Genomic DNA, 18,519 nt, shown 5'->3' with positions numbered 1-18,519 from the left:
CCCCCTTATTTTTCAACTGATACTTGTGCTAAAAGTTTAGTTTATAACTTACAGAATCAATAAGGAAGCATCAGGGAGATCAACCAACAGCCATCAGAGCAGTACCGAGAATGAGCTGAAGTATTGTGAACCCCGTCCCTGGAGCAGCACCGACTCTGATAGCTCCATCCGCAGTCTGAAGCCAGCTGTAACAAAAGCCAGCAGCTTCAGTGGGATATCAGTTCTGACAAGAGGAGATAGCTCTGGAAGCAGCAAAAGCACAGGCAGGCTGTCTAAGACAGGTATAATAAAATGTGTACAAATACRTAGTTAATATATCAGTAAAGTACAAGATGGATTTGATACTTAATGCGTATTGCAGAAGTGTACGTAATTAAAGGCCTCAGTTTGGTAGGTGCTCAATGTGTACATCTCCCACCAAATGCTGTGGGTGCTGCATACATGGAATGACTACAGATTTAGGTCTACAGTGCTCAAATTCAGATTACAAATTAAATGAAGACTTTTGRCTTTAAGCAGAATTTAAAATGGTTTAAGTTAAATGTGTTTCGTCTCATGCAAAGCACATTAAAGCACTTACCAATGTAAGTACTTCATAAGAAACAAAAAAAAAAAAAATTAAGTGTTCGTATTACACTAGAGCCCAACTCTTTACTTGCGGTGTGATAAAGCTGCATTGTGCAGTCTAAGGAAACTGTGTGCTGCTACCATGCTAGTTAGGAAAAAAAAGGTGATAAATTCTATTCTATAAATTTGTTAATTATATTTATTGTGATATCTCTCAGTGCCATTGTGGAAACTTAAATGAATGTGGCTAAAAGTTTTTTTTGTTTGTTTGTTTGTTTTTTGTTTTTTTTTTTTAAATTTTTAGATTGCTGAAAATTTAGATCAGTGGAGCAAACTGTGTTATTTTATTGAAAGATTCAGAAAAGTTGAAAAATAGTCATTTTATAAGATTCTGGGCTTCAGAAGTGTACTAATTGATGTCAAAACAGCACCTCAGAAAATTGGACATGTCCTCTGTGGGTCAAACAAATTTACTAAATTACTTTAGCATTTGGAGTACAGTTATCTGATGCAATAGATCTTGGTTGTGATTAAGCTTTGAGACTTGAAGTAAATGGGTGGATTACAGTGGTGCTATTTGAGAATATGGAGCAGATTTGTTTAAAAAAAAAAAAAAAATGATTACTTGCCTGTATTGTGCGTGACTCATTCAAAACAAGTTTTATAAGTAAGAGCAATCTGTTTAAATTTTTTGCTTCCCTTTAAACCACCACTACCTCATAATTACATTACACTTTTCTGTCTTAATAAAATAGAATAGCTCTCTAGCTGCATAGCAATAGCAATTCTGTTTGTCCCTTTTGCTRTGTAAATTTTATTACAAAACATTTCTCTAATTTCTACATATGCTTTGAATTTGTGACTTCATATTGACTTATTTCATTTAGCAATGTAAAAATATTTAGTATAACCTGAAAAAAAATTACAACCTGACAACAGTATACATAAGACATATTCTTAAATGGTATTGTATTCTAAATTGCAAGAATTTAAATTGATTCTTAATTTCACTGGAAACTTTATTTTGGCTTTATGAGAGTTAGCATCTGAAGTTCAGAAAGCTTGTTTTAGTAGTTGTTGCTTCAATGCAATTACAGGTTGTGGTGAATTTGTATGTGTTAATTATTTTTCTTTGTTCATTTTGGTCAAAGATGTAATTGGCTTTAATTATGGCTTCAGCCTAACTTCTCTACATAATCTAGAAGCAGATACGTTTGTAAACAAATTGTAATTGAAGTCACTCTGAGTGAGGATTGTGTGGTAGGACTGGGTTATGTTATTTTGCCCTGTTTATAATTCATAGCTTTGTGTTTCAGTCCATCTTTCAATAGAAAAAAAAAGGTTAATAATCAGCATATCTAAGGGCTTTGAGCTATATTAGCTTTTTATCCACACAAGTAAAAGGGTCACAATTATAAATTTCTGTGAAGGACTGTAAAGTAATTTCAAACAATAGATAAATTTCATTTTAGTACTGTTTATTAGCTTTGCTTTCTCTTCTGGATTGTATAGAGGCTGTTGGTGAAAAATTTGACCAATTATTTTCTGTCCTCAAATCCTGCAAGTATCATAGCAAAGACCTAGTAAAAGGTGTGATAAGTTGTACACACAGAGATCTCTAGGAACAGTGAAGTTCTGTAGGCCTCTTTGTGTTGGATTTTTGGAATGTAGCATTTAGTTGCATGCATTGGCTTTCAGAAAGCTCGGGGTCTGATTCTCCACTGCTTTGCAGTTTGTAGTCAGTTATATCTATAAAATGATCATTTAGCTATTTCCTAGTCCTTTGGACTTTGAATTATTGCATAAGACTATTTAGCCTAAAGCTACCATACTGCTGGATTTTTTTCCAGATGTATTCTTGATTTCAACCTGAAAATTGTCAGGCCGAAATGTGGCCGGTGAGTGTTTTTTAAGGGGAATGAAGGGGGAGGGTTGATTTTGTGCAAGTTATCTAGGTCTGCAGAGCACGTAAACTTAGCTACTGTAYCTGAAGAGGCACTGGACCCACAGATCTGCATTATCCAATGGCCTGTACATATGTGAAGTTCTAATCTGTGTGTACRTAGTAAATCTAGCATTTTCAAACCACTGGGTGAACTGGTATGTATACATGGATAATTCTCGTATATGTGAACAGTCATTCAAATTATGGATGAACTGGACTGTAGTACGTGCACATGTGTACCAGTGTATATTTTCTGTCCAGAAAATCAGATACAGATATGAAAGCCTCACTTCACGGTGCAAAGCAGTGCCGAATTGGCCCTTGGTTTACAGAAGGAAGCTTGTGATGGTATTTCAGGGGAGGTAAAGGGGAAGTTCATTGAAAAGACTGTTGTGTAATAATGTTCTTATATGCTGAGCTTTAACGGTAAGCATTTACAGATATATATTTTAAGTGAGCATGATGCTTCTGTCACGAGGTAAAAACAATTTCTCGTTACTCCTTTCCTAGGTTCAGAGTCTTCTAGTAGTGTAGGGTCATCCACGGGTTCTCTTTCTCACAGCCAGCAGCCTCTTCCAGTGCCAGCTCTAAGCCAGCCTTCTCATGGCACGCCTGCCGTCTATCCAACTGTCAGCACTAGTAACTCTCTTTCCTTTGATGGTGGCATAAGTGGGCAAGTGGCACCTACTAGCACTAGCTTCTTTTTGCTTCCCTTGGAAGCGGCAGGCATACCGCCTGGCAGTATTCTGATCAACCCTCAAACAGGTTGGTAACCGCTTGTGGATGTTTTTGTTACAGTTGAGAACTTAGAGAAAAATGTGTGAACCATTTGTGAGATTGAATTTCAATATTGTCTTTTCTTCCTAAGTTTTTATGGTGTTTGTGTTTGTTTAGTGCACTTAATTTAAAAAGAAAGCATGACTCTAGCATAACAGGGATAAGTAAACTCACTTGTTTTCCCCTAGTAGAGTTTTTAATTTGTATGTGATATTTCAGTGGGTGACTTGCACAAAATAGGAGAATACTATGATTATTATCAAGAAAGCAGAATAATTTAAATCCATGGTTTAGGGTTTTTGGCAGGGGAGTTGTCTTTCACAGTACTAATATTAAACAAAATTTCAGTGAGGTGAGAAAGAGTCCATGAACAAATGCTCATATTGATTTGAAATTTATCATCCTTCATTTTATTTATGTCTCAACATACATTTTTATTGCACACTTGTGACACTACTGCCTTAATGCAAGAGCAATGGACACAAGATTACATGCTATTTCAGAACCTTTGTTTGTCAGTCTGTAAGAGGAGTATATATTAGCATATTTGGCCAATACTCCAATTTTAGTGAGTAGCGAGCAAAAGATTGCTTCATAATAATGTGGATGTGAAGAGATGTATAGCTGCTCGTGTGGATTAAAAGACTGGTTATCATTCTCTGAGCAAACTTTTACTCTATCGTAGAAATTTAGAAATCCTGAAGGTTTCAAATTAGCCTGTTGTATGCAACACATTTTGATCTTTGGAAAAAGTTGGRCTTTTAAATTTTAATACACTTTTTATTGTAGAAAAGGAAATATTTTAGGATATATTTCTCACTGTTCTGTAGATTAATTTTATTATATTTGAATATATGGTATTTTTTTTCTACTAAGTGTTTCTCTTCAGTATTGTTAAAAAGGCCTTTTACTGAATTGTTTGACTTCTGCAACTGTATAGTTTTATACTAAAACAGATCTTTTTCATAAACATAAATCAGTAACTGCTGGTTTTTACTGAATTAGAGAATGTTTTAGGTTAGTGAATCTGCGTATTGATAAGCAGCCTCATGTTTCTCTTAAAAACAAATAGTTGAAGTACTGTGCCTAATTTGCATAGTCAGTCATTGCAATCTGAAGCAAATATATTTGCTGATATTAGAATTACATCTTGGAAATAACTGTCATCTTAGCTTTCTTAGTCAAAAAGTGATAGTCATGCATATTATGAATTTTCCGTTGTGTGCATGTGAAACATCTCAAGACAAATGTGGTGACTGATTAGTGAAGAACTTTTGCTGCATGAATAAGAATTTCTAGGGTCTGTGTACATTAGAGTACTTTGAATACATCAGTATGMAGAAGCATTTTTCTTACGAGTTTACAGCATGACCATGCTAAAGTCTTTAGAATTATTGCAGAACAGAACAGATATTGCAGAAACCAAAAGAGTACCATCAGCTTGAAAGTGGTTTCATCTAAAAGATCCTACAATTTTTTGTTTAAATAAGTGTTTTTCATGTCATCTTCCATTCAGTTATGTGCTTGTCAATGTTTTGYATGTGATTTAGTTTCATTTTCTTCCTCCTGTACTGTTGGTCATTTTTCCTGTTGCATTGATGGGACTTTCACATAGCAGCAGGGAAGGGCAGAGAAACAAACGTGGCTGAAATCGTTTTTCATCTTTAAGAACTTGTACCTACACACTCTCCACCTCAGAAAAGGCAGCAGAATTGTAGACTTGACACTGTTTAGCTTATTTATTAAAACTAGCTTGATTTCAAACTGAATTGTTTTTAGTCATTATGTACTTAAACCAGTTGCTAATACTCTTTCATAACACAATATTATCATACACCCAATGAGTGTCTAATAGAAGATAAAGCTTTCCAGAACAGAGAATATCTAGGTTCAGATAAACTTAAGAATTATAAGTAATATACCTGAGTCGTCATATTCTGTAACTGTTCTTCTCGCTTTATCGTTCCAAATGATAGTCGGAGTTCAAAGAGCATGATTAGTTTTTCTGCATGTCTGACAGAGAAGTTAATGGTCTTAGGTCAACAGAGTCAGTCTACTCAGTAGTTGAAGAGCGTAATTGAGAAAAGGTGATTCTTAATTCAGTCCCTATAGGAAACAAGTTAGGCTTCAGTGAACACCAGAAAGTGATGGGAGGAAATAAAATCTGTGGTTCCCTGTGTATGTGAATATTCCCAATTTTKGGGCATTAAGGAGGAATCAGTTAAGTTAAACTGAACATAGCCTGACCACCTGCAGTCCAATTGCATGTGTCGGTAATGATATYTAAGTGTGCTCATGCTTTGTGTCCATCTGTTGCATCAGTTGCCTCAGTCTCCCTACTGCCCACGCAGCAACTCTGACATTGGCTGGCCAATTGCATTTAGATATGGTGGAAGAACATTGCAGTCCCCTGTAAAAGGGCCCTGACAGGGGTGCCAAGGTACTAGTCTCAGCTTGCGCCTTTCTAGAAGGAAAAATATACAAGAAAACTTTTATATCAGAGAAGGGAAGAATTTAATTTACATCAGTGCTTGGACCTTCTTAGACATCACCATCACTCAGCACAAGACACATGTCTAAGAAGCCAGCCTTAATTAAATACAGGTCCTCACTGACTCATTTGTTGTTCCTTTGATTTTTTTTCCTGCATTTTCCCCAACTGAAATAAATCACTGTTCGTAATCTACTTTAAGCAGTTTTAGTTTTTCTAATTCTTTTGCATTAGTCCAGTACTGTAATATTGACGTTAAAATTTATTAAATAGGAGGAATAATACTGCATTATTTGATTTGAAAGCTAAAAGTCAATTCATTTATGGATGGGGAAGAGAGTCTTTAACAGTAATCTTATTAGCAGTTACAGGAGTACAGTTTTACTACTGTGCGATATAGATTAAAAGAATAATTTGCCTTTAAGCTGCTCGGTGTTCAAATTGATTAAAAGAGATTCATTTAACTACCTTTAAATGTTCCTTAAAATAGTATTTTTAGTAGCATTTTCCTTTATTACTCTTGCCTTATTCATACCACCTAATTAAAAACAAATTTTCAAGACTGGTGAAATAAATATTTGCCATCTTTTTAAATACACTAAGTAAAGATTTTTTAGGGTTTTTTTTGTTTGTTTTTTTCCTTTTCCGTTTACCTGAACACTCGTGTTTAATTGCATGTAGTTTTGTCAAATAAGGCCACTTTAGTCATTACTATTCTAAATGCACTTGTGGGGGTTTGGCGTAAATATGGATTGTGAAACCTATAGTTATAATTTCATTTATTTTCAGATTTTGACTTTATTTTGCCTGCTTTAAATACATTTGCTTTTATTGTCTCCAAACTTGATTAATGCAGCTGTCTGTCTTCTGGTTGTTCTCTAACTTTTCAGGTCAGCCATTCCTTAATCCAGATGGCACTCCAGTTGTGTACAATCCTCCAATGCCTCAGCAACCTGTTAGGACCCAAGTGCCTGGACCTCTGCAACAGCCACCTCTTCCCCTCCCACCTCAGCAACAGCCAGCAGCTAATCACGTCCTGTCACAGGTGCACATGTCCAATACATGGTGATTGTACTGATGATCAATATTGTTGTATCCCTATCTGATAATAAGGCATCAGTAGGTTTGTTTTGTTGAAGGACATGTGAAACGAGAAGCAATAGCTACACAGATATCGGTAACTGGATCTCCTTTCCTCTGCATGACTGTCAGACCTGTCAGTCTTTCTCCTAACTGCACAGGGTAGGCAGGCTTTCCTTAAGAACATAGAAAATAAAGGCTGTTCTGAAGCTGTTTTGGTATCAAGAATGTAGAAAGCATCATGATACAACTTTCATCCCGCAAAGAAGTGACAGTGAAAAACCAGGACAGGCCTGTTTAACTAATGGACTGTCCTTCTGCCCTTTCCTGTTTGGGTTAACTTATTTGCATTTTGACTGCTATCCCACTGTCTCCTCCTATCTCAGTTAAAGTTAGGAGTTGACCTCATAAGATGTTTAATTGTGCAACTTGGGTGACTCAAGCAAGTGATGTTAGCACTGTTTGTGTGACTTTATAAGCAGCTTAAGCCAATCTAAACATAGATTAGATTGCTCTGGAAAATGGATTCTACCATCATCCTTAGTCACACTTGCCTGGTTAGCCCTGACATCAATAGTGATGTGGTCAGGGAACTGGGTAAGGAAATAATCCAACTGATTTCCCCTCCCGCCCCTTGCCTTTAGGGTTATTCTTCAGCCATGTGAATTCTTGGGCTGTACAAGCAGTACTGGTAGCACAAAAGAGGGAGCTTAGTACTGGTAGGGCATGAATGAATGCTTCTTTAGTAACACTGGCTTACCCTGCTCACAAAACTGCATGCTGAAGGATAAAAAGTATTCCATTCTTGTCTTGTGCTAGAGAAATTTAGTGAAGTAGGTCAGATCAAGGATGACCTTAACCCTCAAAGAAGACAAAAAGAATTTTATGTGGGGAGGGAGGAGGAAGGGTTCTACCTCTTCTTATAGCAGCTGTTAGGCACCAAGGTATTGGCTGTAGTCTCCCATAGTATTTTCAAATTATTTTCAAATTTTGTCACAAAAATATTTGTAGAATTTGAGCTGTACCTTCATCCTCGCTTATTTTCCCTAGCTGAAATCTTCTGTTCAGATTATCTGCTGCATATGCTGCAGTAATGGTGGTCTGTTTTTGAAAAAGGCTCATTTGTACTCCTTATCATTATCTGGTTTATGAGTGCGTGTTATTTGCAGATTCTTTCACAAATCCCTTACAACTTCTGAAACTGCCTTTTCAATAAATGCTGAAGTTTTACTTGTTCTGGATATTATTAGCAACAGTAGCTCTTAGGTATTCAAGTACCTACAGTTCCTATAAAATATTTTAATAATGTTGAATAAATGAAAGTAATATGTTTTGATCTGTGGTTAGTACATTTATTGTGTCTCTAGATGTTTGGAAACAGCTTGTGTTTAGAATAAAGGCATTTTGTGACTTCAGAAAGATCTTTTTCTAAAAGAAACAGTAAATGCTRAACAGTACTAATCTACTGCCTAATTTTATAGTTAATACAAAACAGATAAATGTATTTCTTCTGGGAGAAGGAGATACAGCAAATGGCTTTTGTATTAATACTGTGCAGTCTTTTAGTTTAAAAGGAAGAATCCCTTCCCTTTCTGGTAATGATTGCAGCATAATTTTTTTTATTCTATTACAAAAGACTTTGACTCTATTTTCATTTCTCTTTTACTCTGGTGCTAACCATGTTTATAAACCTGTTACTTCTTCAGCCTGTCCGGCCTCTGCAGCCTTCTTCGCAGCCTGTTCAGTACTCCGCAGTCTCTTATCCACCCCTGCTCCTGCCAGTCTCCTCTACCCAGCAATATTCTGTGGTACTATATCTTCTGTTCATCTCTTCTCTGCCTAGGTTAATTTTTAGTGGATGCTGATCTTTGCTTAATTGTTTGCAAGTGGTATGTGATACCAGTGTAGTGACAGGCAAGTTTTAATCACAGTAAAACATTACCTAAGTGGAGAGAAAATAGTTTCTGAGATTTTAATATGTTTGTTTCAAGTTCAATGGGAATGCATACAACTCAGGCAACATTTTCTTTCCCGCTATAAGGGAGCAGTTTTTCAGTAATGTTGTCTTGTTAACCAGTCAGTGCCTATTTTTGTGTCTCTGGATTAACCTCTTCCCATCCTATCTTGTTGTTTCTTTCCGTGTCTGTTGTTTCTTCTGTTGACCCTAAATCTCTTTTCAGAGATCAGCTTCACTGTATTTCTGAGATTGCATTTTTCTAGCCTCTGCCAGAATACTAAAACTCCCAATTCACCAGCATCCCTTGTTTAATAAAGAAAGGAACTGGAAGTGAAATCTATTAAAGTGTTTTGTAAACATTAAAACAAAATAGGCTTAAGAGTCATCTTAATACAAAAAGAAATCCTAATAAAGGACAAACCAGTTATCTAGGACAGAATCTGAACTAGCATTCAGGTAGAAAATTGAGGATTTCTGACTCCCAAAACTCTGCTCTGACCTTCTGATAAGCAAGTGATACAGTACATGTTTTGTTATGTATTTAGAGTTGTTTATTTTATTACTGTTTTCAATGTTAATCAGAAATGTCTTCTAATGGAAGAGATAAGTATGTACTTGAATTCAACAATCTGCATATAACTAAAACTATTTCATTAGTTACCTGTGCTTAGTTACACAGTTCTAAAGGGAATTGCACTTTGTGCAGGGTGTTCTGCTTTTAGCATTATTTCTCATGTTATTTTGAATATAATTTGAATTTTCGTATGTTAGTTTGAATACACAGGAACTGCAGTTGGTATAATTTATCATTCTCAAAATGGTAGTTTAGGCTATGTGAGATTTCTGTGCAAGTTTAGCCTATTACTTGCAATCGTTGTAAAGTGTATACATGTTAAAACAGAAAATGAAACTCCTTGCAGTCTTAGTGTCAGATCATTTCACATTCAGGAAATGCGTTCAAATACAACCCATGTTGACAGTTTCAAATATTTATTATTATTGATGGCAACTTCTGTATTACAGGGAAAAGGGTTGGCTCATAATTTAGGTGAGACTCATCCATAGTTGGTAACAACATAGAAGTCTGATTTACTTATTTGTTGGTAATACCGTGTTTCAATGAGTCATCGTACTTGAACTATACCATATATGAATTTACTCATATTGGTCATGTAATAGAAATAGATATATATTGCTTGGCTTTATCCTTTGGACATATTTGTAGGTAGTATTAAATAATAATTAAATGTCTATATGAAAGATATTTACTCCCTAAACCTAGATACGATGAAAAGCAGAATGTGAAATCAATGTAGAAAAGCTTTATGGTTGTGTTAATCAGCCTCATTTAAGAACGAAATACCAAAATTGAGGTTAAATTATTGATCTAATGGAAACAAACAGGTTTTTTTTTAAGCCATAGAATATATTCTAAGTAAAGTCTTTTTAGGTGAAAATTCGTATTTCTAGTTGTAATTAATAGTGGTAATTAATATGTTCAGCTTTGGAACTAAAATCTTCAAAATGCAAAACTGGGTAATCTGTAACAGGTGGAAGGGTGGAAGCTGCTTTTTAATTCTTCACATCACTCCTTCCCCCTCTTCTCTGCCAGTCATTGCTTTCCTTGCACAGCAAAGAGCTTGCATTTAGTCCTCTCTTCTGCAGGTGATCTGAGAGAGGATCAGGTAATCTTAAAGTTGTTAGTTTCATGAATGTTTGAAGAGTCCACTTTCAAGATGTCAACCAAATATTCCAGATTAGCAAAGATATAATACTAGTGATTGCTCTTATTTTCCAGGATATTGATAGTCTTTTTTATGTTGAATTGCTTGGGGCGGGGGGGGAAGCAGGGGAGAGGAAGTGCTTGGGGCTATAGTAATAGAATTTTGGAATTTCACAGGACACCTGCAGTGCTTAGTGCCATCACTACTATAATAATAAAATACAGATAATAAGTAACCACTAGATTCCTTTTTATCCTGAAATCGGGATTGTAGTAGGATACCAATTTAGACTAATGAACCTTGTTGTTCAGAATTAAAGCCTAAAGCTCTTAAAATAAAAAATTACTTTAGCAATACTAATGCCTTCTATTGTTTTAATTGGTGTTAGGTATTTTCACTCAGCCTCTGGAGTCCAATCATAAAATGTTAGTGACATAAATTATGACCTTATTTTGACAATTTAATTCTTACAGTAAGTAGAGGCAAATGTAATAAAACAAATAATAATATTTGAGGCTAGAAGTGAAGAGTCTGAATGTGGGTGTTCATTCCCCGGTCAGCCCCCCCCCCMCCCCTTCCCAATGATAGTTTGCTGCTGTGCTGCATTGTGTTCTGCAGCTTTCTGTTCTTTGTTGCTGGTATGTGGTAATTTGTGACATGCAGACCTGAAACCTTTTTTTTCTTTACTGTTATAGCAAGACAACCTAGGATCACAATTTAGCCATATGAGTCTTGCCCGCCAGCCATCTGCTGATCCAGCTGAACCTCACACCACTATGTTCCAGTCCACTGTAGTCCTCCAACCCCCGCAGCAGTCTGGTTATATCATTGCAGCGGCTCCACCACCTTCTGGCCAATCAGTTTCTACTCCAGGCTACTCTACATCTGGCCACGCTGTCAACCAGCAGGTACTCCAGCAGCAGGGATATATGCAGCAACCTGTGCCACAGGTAGACTGGCTCTGTTTCCCTTTCCCAAAAGCTATATTTAACATCTTGATCGTGCTGTTCCATTAATGAGTTTGTTGCATGATGTGGGACTCCTTGTTAAACAAAGTGGGGCGTTTGTTTGGCTTGCTTATGTGCTTTGAAATGAATTATTTCAGTTTGCTTGGGGAAGAATAATCACTCACTTTGACTATTTACCTGTAGCTGGTAAAAGCATGCAAATTTCAGAGTGTTTTGTTACTAGTAGTGAAAATTTAAATCTTCCAAATGTGAATTTTGTACATCCTCACGTTTTTCCTGTGTTTACGGCTTTCTGCTATTTAAAATATTTAATTGCAGAACATTGGTCCAAAGTGCATGAGGTTACCTCTCTACATTTATTTAGTTTTCTCCTCTCCCTCTAGTCTCTTTCCTCTGTGGTTCCACTTTACAGTAGCTACTTGGTTTACACCAATCTTTAGTTAACAGTGGTATCGTCCTCTGATTTTGCTCAGTGCCTGCTAAATGCAGTTCATGAACATACCACCAGTGTTTATGTAGGGGAATTTAGTAAATTGGAACTTTTTTCTTCTATGAGAACAGAAGAAAAGCAATTATTAAAGGGAGTTCATGTGGAGTAAACACAAGTGGATCTTTTTGATCTTTAGTGTTGTCATATCTGCCTTCTATAAAGTTGCAGATAGTGAATCTCGTATTTTTTTTTTTTTTCAGATGACAGCTTGTTATTGTACCCCCAGTCAGTATTCACACTCCAGTCAGCAATATCGACCTGTTACTTCTGTCCATTATAACATGCAGCAAAACCAACCACTGGCACAGCCTGGACAGCAGACAGGTTTGTTTGGACTTTTTCGGCATCTCAACAGAATGCATCTTATATGCATTTTCTCCAGTTCTTGATTTTTAAACTTATTTTGCTGCATCTTGTGTAAAAGTTGGATGTATTGGATGCGTTGTGTAACTAACCTGAAGTGGAAAAATTGAAGTAAGTTGTTCATGAAACTTGCGGTTTGAGTCATTAATGTGAATGGCTCGTGAAGTTACAGGATAATTTATTTTCAGTGTAGAGCTGAAAAAAAATAAAAATTTAGCAACTCACAAAATAAGATAATTTAATAGCTTTTAATGAAGTAACATTTCAGAGATGTACCTTAACTGAAAATTCTAAACAAAAAAATCTTGGCTTTAGATGTTTTTAGTTTCATGAATAGACGAAAAGACTATTATAGAGAAGATATTGTTGATATTTTATTCTATTTAAGACTGCAGTTGAAAAGAACATGGAATAAATTTTCTGTCCTTTGTGATTAAAGGTATCTGGGTATTGAACAGTACATAAAATTTTACAAGATTAGTTTTCTGCTTCTTCTGTTTTTAGTAGACTTTTCTACTGTTTCTGAATTAYTTGTGAATGTCACCAAAGCTTTATTCCTTGGTCTATTTTCTTTCCTGTTCCTTTTTTTCTTAAAGCTTTGACCATAGCTATTAGTATTCTGATGGCCTATGCAATTAAAATATTTTTACAACTTTTTCTGTAAGATGTGCATTCCTGAAGCAAACTTACTTCTGAGTAATATCTTGACTCCCAGTCGAAGCTTTCAGAAGTAACAAGTGATGTTCGGAGGCCCTCTTGGCTGAGATCCTTAAAGACTTTTATAGCATGCCTTAGTTGAGTATATTAAGTGTAAGGTGTCCTCTTGAGCTTCCTTTAGGAAGAAGGATTCTTTAACTTCCCCCCCATACTATGTGATGTTTTACAGTGATAGGATGAAAGATCAGTTCTTACAAATGTTAACTAAATTTCTTTATAGCTGTCCTATGAAGTAACCAATTAAAAAGTGCTCAAAAGGGACAACTGCCTCTTCTGTAACTCTTCTAGGATACTACTCCAATAACAGCAACACTTGGTTGGTTATTTAGGGCTCAGGTCACAAATTTATGCAGGATTATTTCACTGTAGAATCATCAAGATGTGATGCCTACTATGGCAGGGATGTAAAAATACTGTTAGCACCTGCAATAATAGATCATCACTTCTCAGTCATCAGAAGTGAAAGTGTATTGACAGTTGCTCAGAGAAAAATTGCTAGTTTTTTACTAGTTGTTTTATCCATCTGTGTTAAAGATGTGTTACCATCTGTGTTCTACAACCTGCTTTCCTTCCTCAGAATTTTTAATACCTAAACTGCTTAATGGCAAAGAGTTGAGGCACAGCTGGGGTTACTTTGCCATTTGTGGGGATACCCTATGTAAATAGCGCATGGACTTCTGATTCAGAGGCAGCCTGGTGTATATATATGTAGCTAACCAAAAGAATCTGAATTCTGAATTTGAAAACATGGGGTGGAGGTGCATCAACACTAAGATGCAAAGGGAGGAGTCAGTTACTCTTAGGTAAGTAAGTTTCTTTTTATATGTCTTTAGCTCTTTACATTTTCCCTGAATTTCACTGCCTTTAACAAGGACAGGGTGATGGAAAGCATCAGCATTTAATACCCCATTTATGTCCTAGAAGAAATTAAAATAAGATAGTAAGGAGAAAGTAAGACAGCTGTGCAGACAATGTTTATTATTACTTTAAGAGTAATACCTTGTACTTGTAATCCTGCCTTCAAGAGACCATGTTTAATTAGTGAAAGGGTAGTTCAGCCAGCAAGTCCATTTCATTCCTGGTTGCTTACTCGGCATGTAGCTAGTACCACTTGGAGAGGTGGATACTTTACTGATAACTGCATATAAGCATTTAATCTGAAATCACCAGATTGCCACCCATACGCTGCTGGATCTCATTCATTTCTTTATAGGCAAGTTCGAACCAGCCTTCTAGAGATGGGAGGTTCTGTGATATGTTCTGAGTTCTGTGGACTGCTCATGAGAATATATAACTGAAAATGATCTCTCCTCTGGAGACATTATAAAYCTTAAATATTTATGTTAAGCTGACATAAAACTGTATTTAAAATGGTTCATACTTTTTAGCAACAGCTGTTTTTGAGACAAAAGGCAGCATGTTACCTGGCTAATGTAGCAGTGTGTCTGGTCAAAAATGAGAATTTAACAAATATTGTATTACTGAAAAGCTGTGGATTTTATTCATCTTATAAAGTGCTTAGTAACAATGAAATAACTTCCAAGCACAAATTTAGATAAAAGATGACTACTTCTGAAAATGTGGCAAATGAAGCCATGTTTGGATTAATATTGTGCAATGACTTGGCTTTATGTATGAGCTGTTGGATTCGGGGCCGTAACACTGTCTGAGAGGTGTACATTTCTCACAGTGAACCGGTCTCTTTTTCAGCTGCTTCCTGGCATCCTTTTTAAAGGGGTTTCAGGTGTGATAATTTGAGGGGTTGACTTTTATTAAAATGCTTTGCTTGCCCAAAAGATGATGGGAGAAAGTCTCCTTAAGAAAATGGCATTTTGGCTCATGATACTGAGGGCCCACTTACCATGAGACCCAGCTGTAGGCTGAATAAAAAATTATTTTCTGAACTACAATTACTCTAGGAACCTCAGCTAAAGTTAAACTAACTTCTGCTACCTAACTGTCAATTATATAAATATTACTGATAGATATATAAGGTTAACCAAGTTGTTGAACTTGCTTTTTGTTTCTTGAATAAAAATTATTTTAATGTATTATTCATTAAATGTATTTCTATATCCCTAGGTAAACCTTTGTTATATTAAGTGATTTATTTTGAATTTTATGCTATGTAAATGTTAAGAAACGTGCTCCTTTTCGTAGCTGCTGTTTCAGGGTATTTCTGTATAATAAGACAGTCTATTATAGCAGATGCGTGTTTTTTTTTTTCTGCTGAGTACCACCTTTCTGTCATACCACTTTCTATGGAGAGGTGGTCGTGAAGCTAAAAATAGAGCATTCTTGGGAATTCTAGGGGGCACTTTCTTGCTCAATTTATCTTGTCCCAATTCTTACTGCTTACAAAATTTATTACGTCTGTCTTTGAAAGTGCCAGAAGAAGCTGAAAAATATTCACAGCTATACTGCAGTTCCTGAGAAATGAGAATTTTAGATTGCAGGTCTACTGATTGTATCTGTCATATGTGGCAACTACATTAGACTGCTTTTCAGGTGCTGAGGATCATTTTGTAACAAAGCATGTTTAAACATTTTGTTTATTATATATATCTGAGAAATGGAGGAGTGATTTGTACACAGGTCAAACTTAGGTTATTAAAAAGAATCAGATTACTAATCCTGATTCAAGTATGCATTCTGAATTTGTAATGTTTTGAAAATATTTATATGTGGTGGTGTGTGTTTCTAATGAATAGATCTCTTAATAAAATGAATTTTCTTCCCTTTAATTTTCTGAAGCCAATATTTAATTATATTAGTTAGACTTCATTGTTGCTATTTGTATGAAGTGACAACCAGATGAAACTTTAATTCATGATGCTTGTTGTACCCATGGAACGTTTGKTTTTTTTTTCTTTAATAAAAAAAAAARKTWAWWAWTTKGRAAAMMAARRAARSYTTTTTTTTTTAATCAGAGTTTTTGCAACTGTATTTGTTTTATTAAAATACAGTTCAATACCAAGGCAGAGAGCACATGGGATATCAAGCTTAATAGAATGTGAATGTGTCCAAGTTAAATACAAACTCTTCCTGCCTGTCTGTGCCACACAGTCTTGTCAAGCCCAGTTGTGTTGTTCCTGAGTGATAGCTGGCTTTGTCTCAGAAACACTGGTATTTATGGGTTTTGCTGAAGTGATAAATAGTTAAGCATGTATATGTGTGATAGAATATAACAAAAAAAAWTTTTTTTGTCTGTGATCTGTGTGTGGTTTTGATAGTCTAGCTATTAGGTGCTTAAAAATGAGAGCAGGAATGGCAAGACTCCAATAAATGCACAGATTTCATGTCCTCTTTGTCCCATGCTTAACTGTTGTTTTTTGTTTAGGCCGTTTTTGAAAGATAGCATTTGGAGACCTGTTTGGCAATAATAAATTGTTATAGAGGACACTAACGGGCTGAAAGAGAGAATCGTTAATAGCTTTTTTTCAAAATATTTTTGAATATAAAATATCTTCATCTGCAGATGAGCATGACCTTTAGCTGGAGAATTTTTCTCAGTTCACATTTGTTTTTTAGCATTATAGACTCCAGTAGAAATTACCCTTTTTAAAAGAACTTGCACACATGCCTTGTACAAACTTCCATGAAGTATGCTTGGGTCTTGAATCACGGTTGAAATATTTTCCTCCCTAGGGCACCAAAGATACTAGTAGAATTTAGCATAACCAGAATTTCAAAATATCTAAAATGGCTTGTGCCTATTAATGGACAATTGATTTCCAGCTTTCACCAAACAAATGAAGGTGTTAATACACGTAACTCACTACAGTGTAGCTAAATATTGCAAGCATATGATAGCAGCATTGTAAATAGTACATGCTGTATTTCATGCTGGAGTCAGATCCAAATGAATAACTCTGCTAACTTTTTATGTTGGCTTTTTTGTATTATGGTAAATTCAACCCTTTATAAAGTTGGCAAATGTAAGTAAAAAGCCTTTGGAAGATGCCACAGACACCTTTTGATATAGGCAACTGTGTATGAAGTGAGTTCAGATACAATTCTTTCAAAATAAGATTTAAATATATAATTTCAGGTTACCAAGTTTTGCCTAACCAGCAACAAAACTACCAGAGTTTAGTTGGAGTTCAGCAATCTCAAAATCAAAATCTAGTCAGTGGCCAACACAACAACACTGGGAATCAAATTCAAGGTGTGATTGTTCCATATCCTTCGGTGCCATCTTATCAGGTGGGTAATTCATAATTTTCCAGTCACACTTCTGCAGGTTTTAGAGTGATGATATTATTACTTTTTTTTTTTAACTGCATTGCTTTGTAAACTGAGAAAGCTGCAAGCAGGTGCCAAAGATCACTTTGTGGATAAAATATAAAATAAAAAATAGACTTGAAGTGAAAAAATAAGTCTGTGAAAAGTGCAGAAGTTTAACATTCCTGTTGAACCACAGTTAACGCAGCACTTCACATTCAGAGGATAGAAAGAAAAAGCAGAAAAAATCTATTGCCATTTGCATAAAAGGAAATATGAAGCAATTATGTAACTTGGCTTAGAGTTTCTGCCTGATATTTCTAGCAAAATAGCATCATGCATACTTCTTAAATGATTGATATAGTGTGTAGACTTGGAGTCATATGCCAAATTATAATTCCCCTTCCCCAGCCCCACCCTCAATCACCCTTGCTAGCAGTAAAGCATATACTGTTTTCTTTCTCCTCCCCTGAGATTTGTTTTAATTGCTTCAAATTATAGACTTAGCCTGAAGCCTTGTTGAATAAGACTAAATAAATTTTACCTCTATTGTAGTTTCACTGTAGTTTCACCTGTTAGACTATGTATATAAATAAACATAGTGTATGTAGTTAGATTAGCAAATAAGTAATATTCTAGGTTAGATTGTTGCGTTGGTAAGAAGGAGTAAACATAACGTGTTTTTCAGTGTCTTAGCTTTGACCATATTTTTTTTTTTAATTCCTATATAGTTTGGGTAATGGTCAGGAGGTAGAAGAAAACCTTCATCTGCAGAAAAAAGTCTTAATGTGTTCTCAATTTTAGGTTTCCATGCCTCAAGGTTCCCAGGCAGTGCCCCAGCAGACATATCAACAGCCTGTTTTAATTCCCAGTCAGTCAAATCAAGGATTGCCAGCAACAGGAATGCCAGTCTACTACAGCGTCATTCCATCAAGTCAGCAGAATAATTTAAGGTGGGTTTAACTCTGTTTCTTAATCTTCAGCAATGGGGCTCAATTGCCTTGTAATAAGTGACAGAATTTGCTGTAGTGCTGCATGTGTTTTAAAAGTAGACTTGCAAACATTTTTTTTTAATATCTATTTATATTTATTTTTTTGCAGTTAACTGAAATAACAAATATCACTTTAATTGGTACTTGTTTGTTTACTGCAAAACAGTATTTCCATCTCATATTCAGTAGTAGCTTCTTGTAATATAGTTCTAAATTTTTTTTTT

At 35.5% G+C, this 18,519-nt stretch overlaps 1 protein-coding gene across 3 annotated transcripts in view; it reads left to right on the top strand.

Moving 5' to 3' along the window:
- R3HDM1 (R3H domain containing 1) overlaps positions 1–18,519 on the top strand; it is a 50,898-nt gene that overhangs the window by 21,060 nt on the left and 11,319 nt on the right. For all 3 annotated transcript variants that reach the window (XM_085320948.1, XM_085320946.1, XM_085320947.1), the window contains 8 exons: positions 55–281; positions 3,023–3,277; positions 6,671–6,825; positions 8,567–8,668; positions 11,237–11,491; positions 12,200–12,323; positions 17,131–17,285; positions 18,108–18,256. In XM_085320948.1, coding sequence (XP_085177074.1) covers positions 55–281; positions 3,023–3,277; positions 6,671–6,825; positions 8,567–8,668; positions 11,237–11,491; positions 12,200–12,323; positions 17,131–17,285; positions 18,108–18,256 — 1,422 coding nt within the window. The remainder of the gene's footprint in view (positions 1–54; positions 282–3,022; positions 3,278–6,670; positions 6,826–8,566; positions 8,669–11,236; positions 11,492–12,199; positions 12,324–17,130; positions 17,286–18,107; positions 18,257–18,519) is intronic.

The sequence above is a fragment of the Rhea americana genome, unplaced genomic scaffold, assembly GCF_003343005.1.
Source record: "Rhea americana isolate MKP2758 unplaced genomic scaffold, rheAme1 scaffold_67, whole genome shotgun sequence".
In the NCBI taxonomy this organism is placed as follows: domain Eukaryota; kingdom Metazoa; phylum Chordata; class Aves; order Rheiformes; family Rheidae; genus Rhea; species Rhea americana.
Note: the sequence above shows the minus strand (reverse complement) of the source record. Positions and strands in the feature narration are given on the sequence as shown.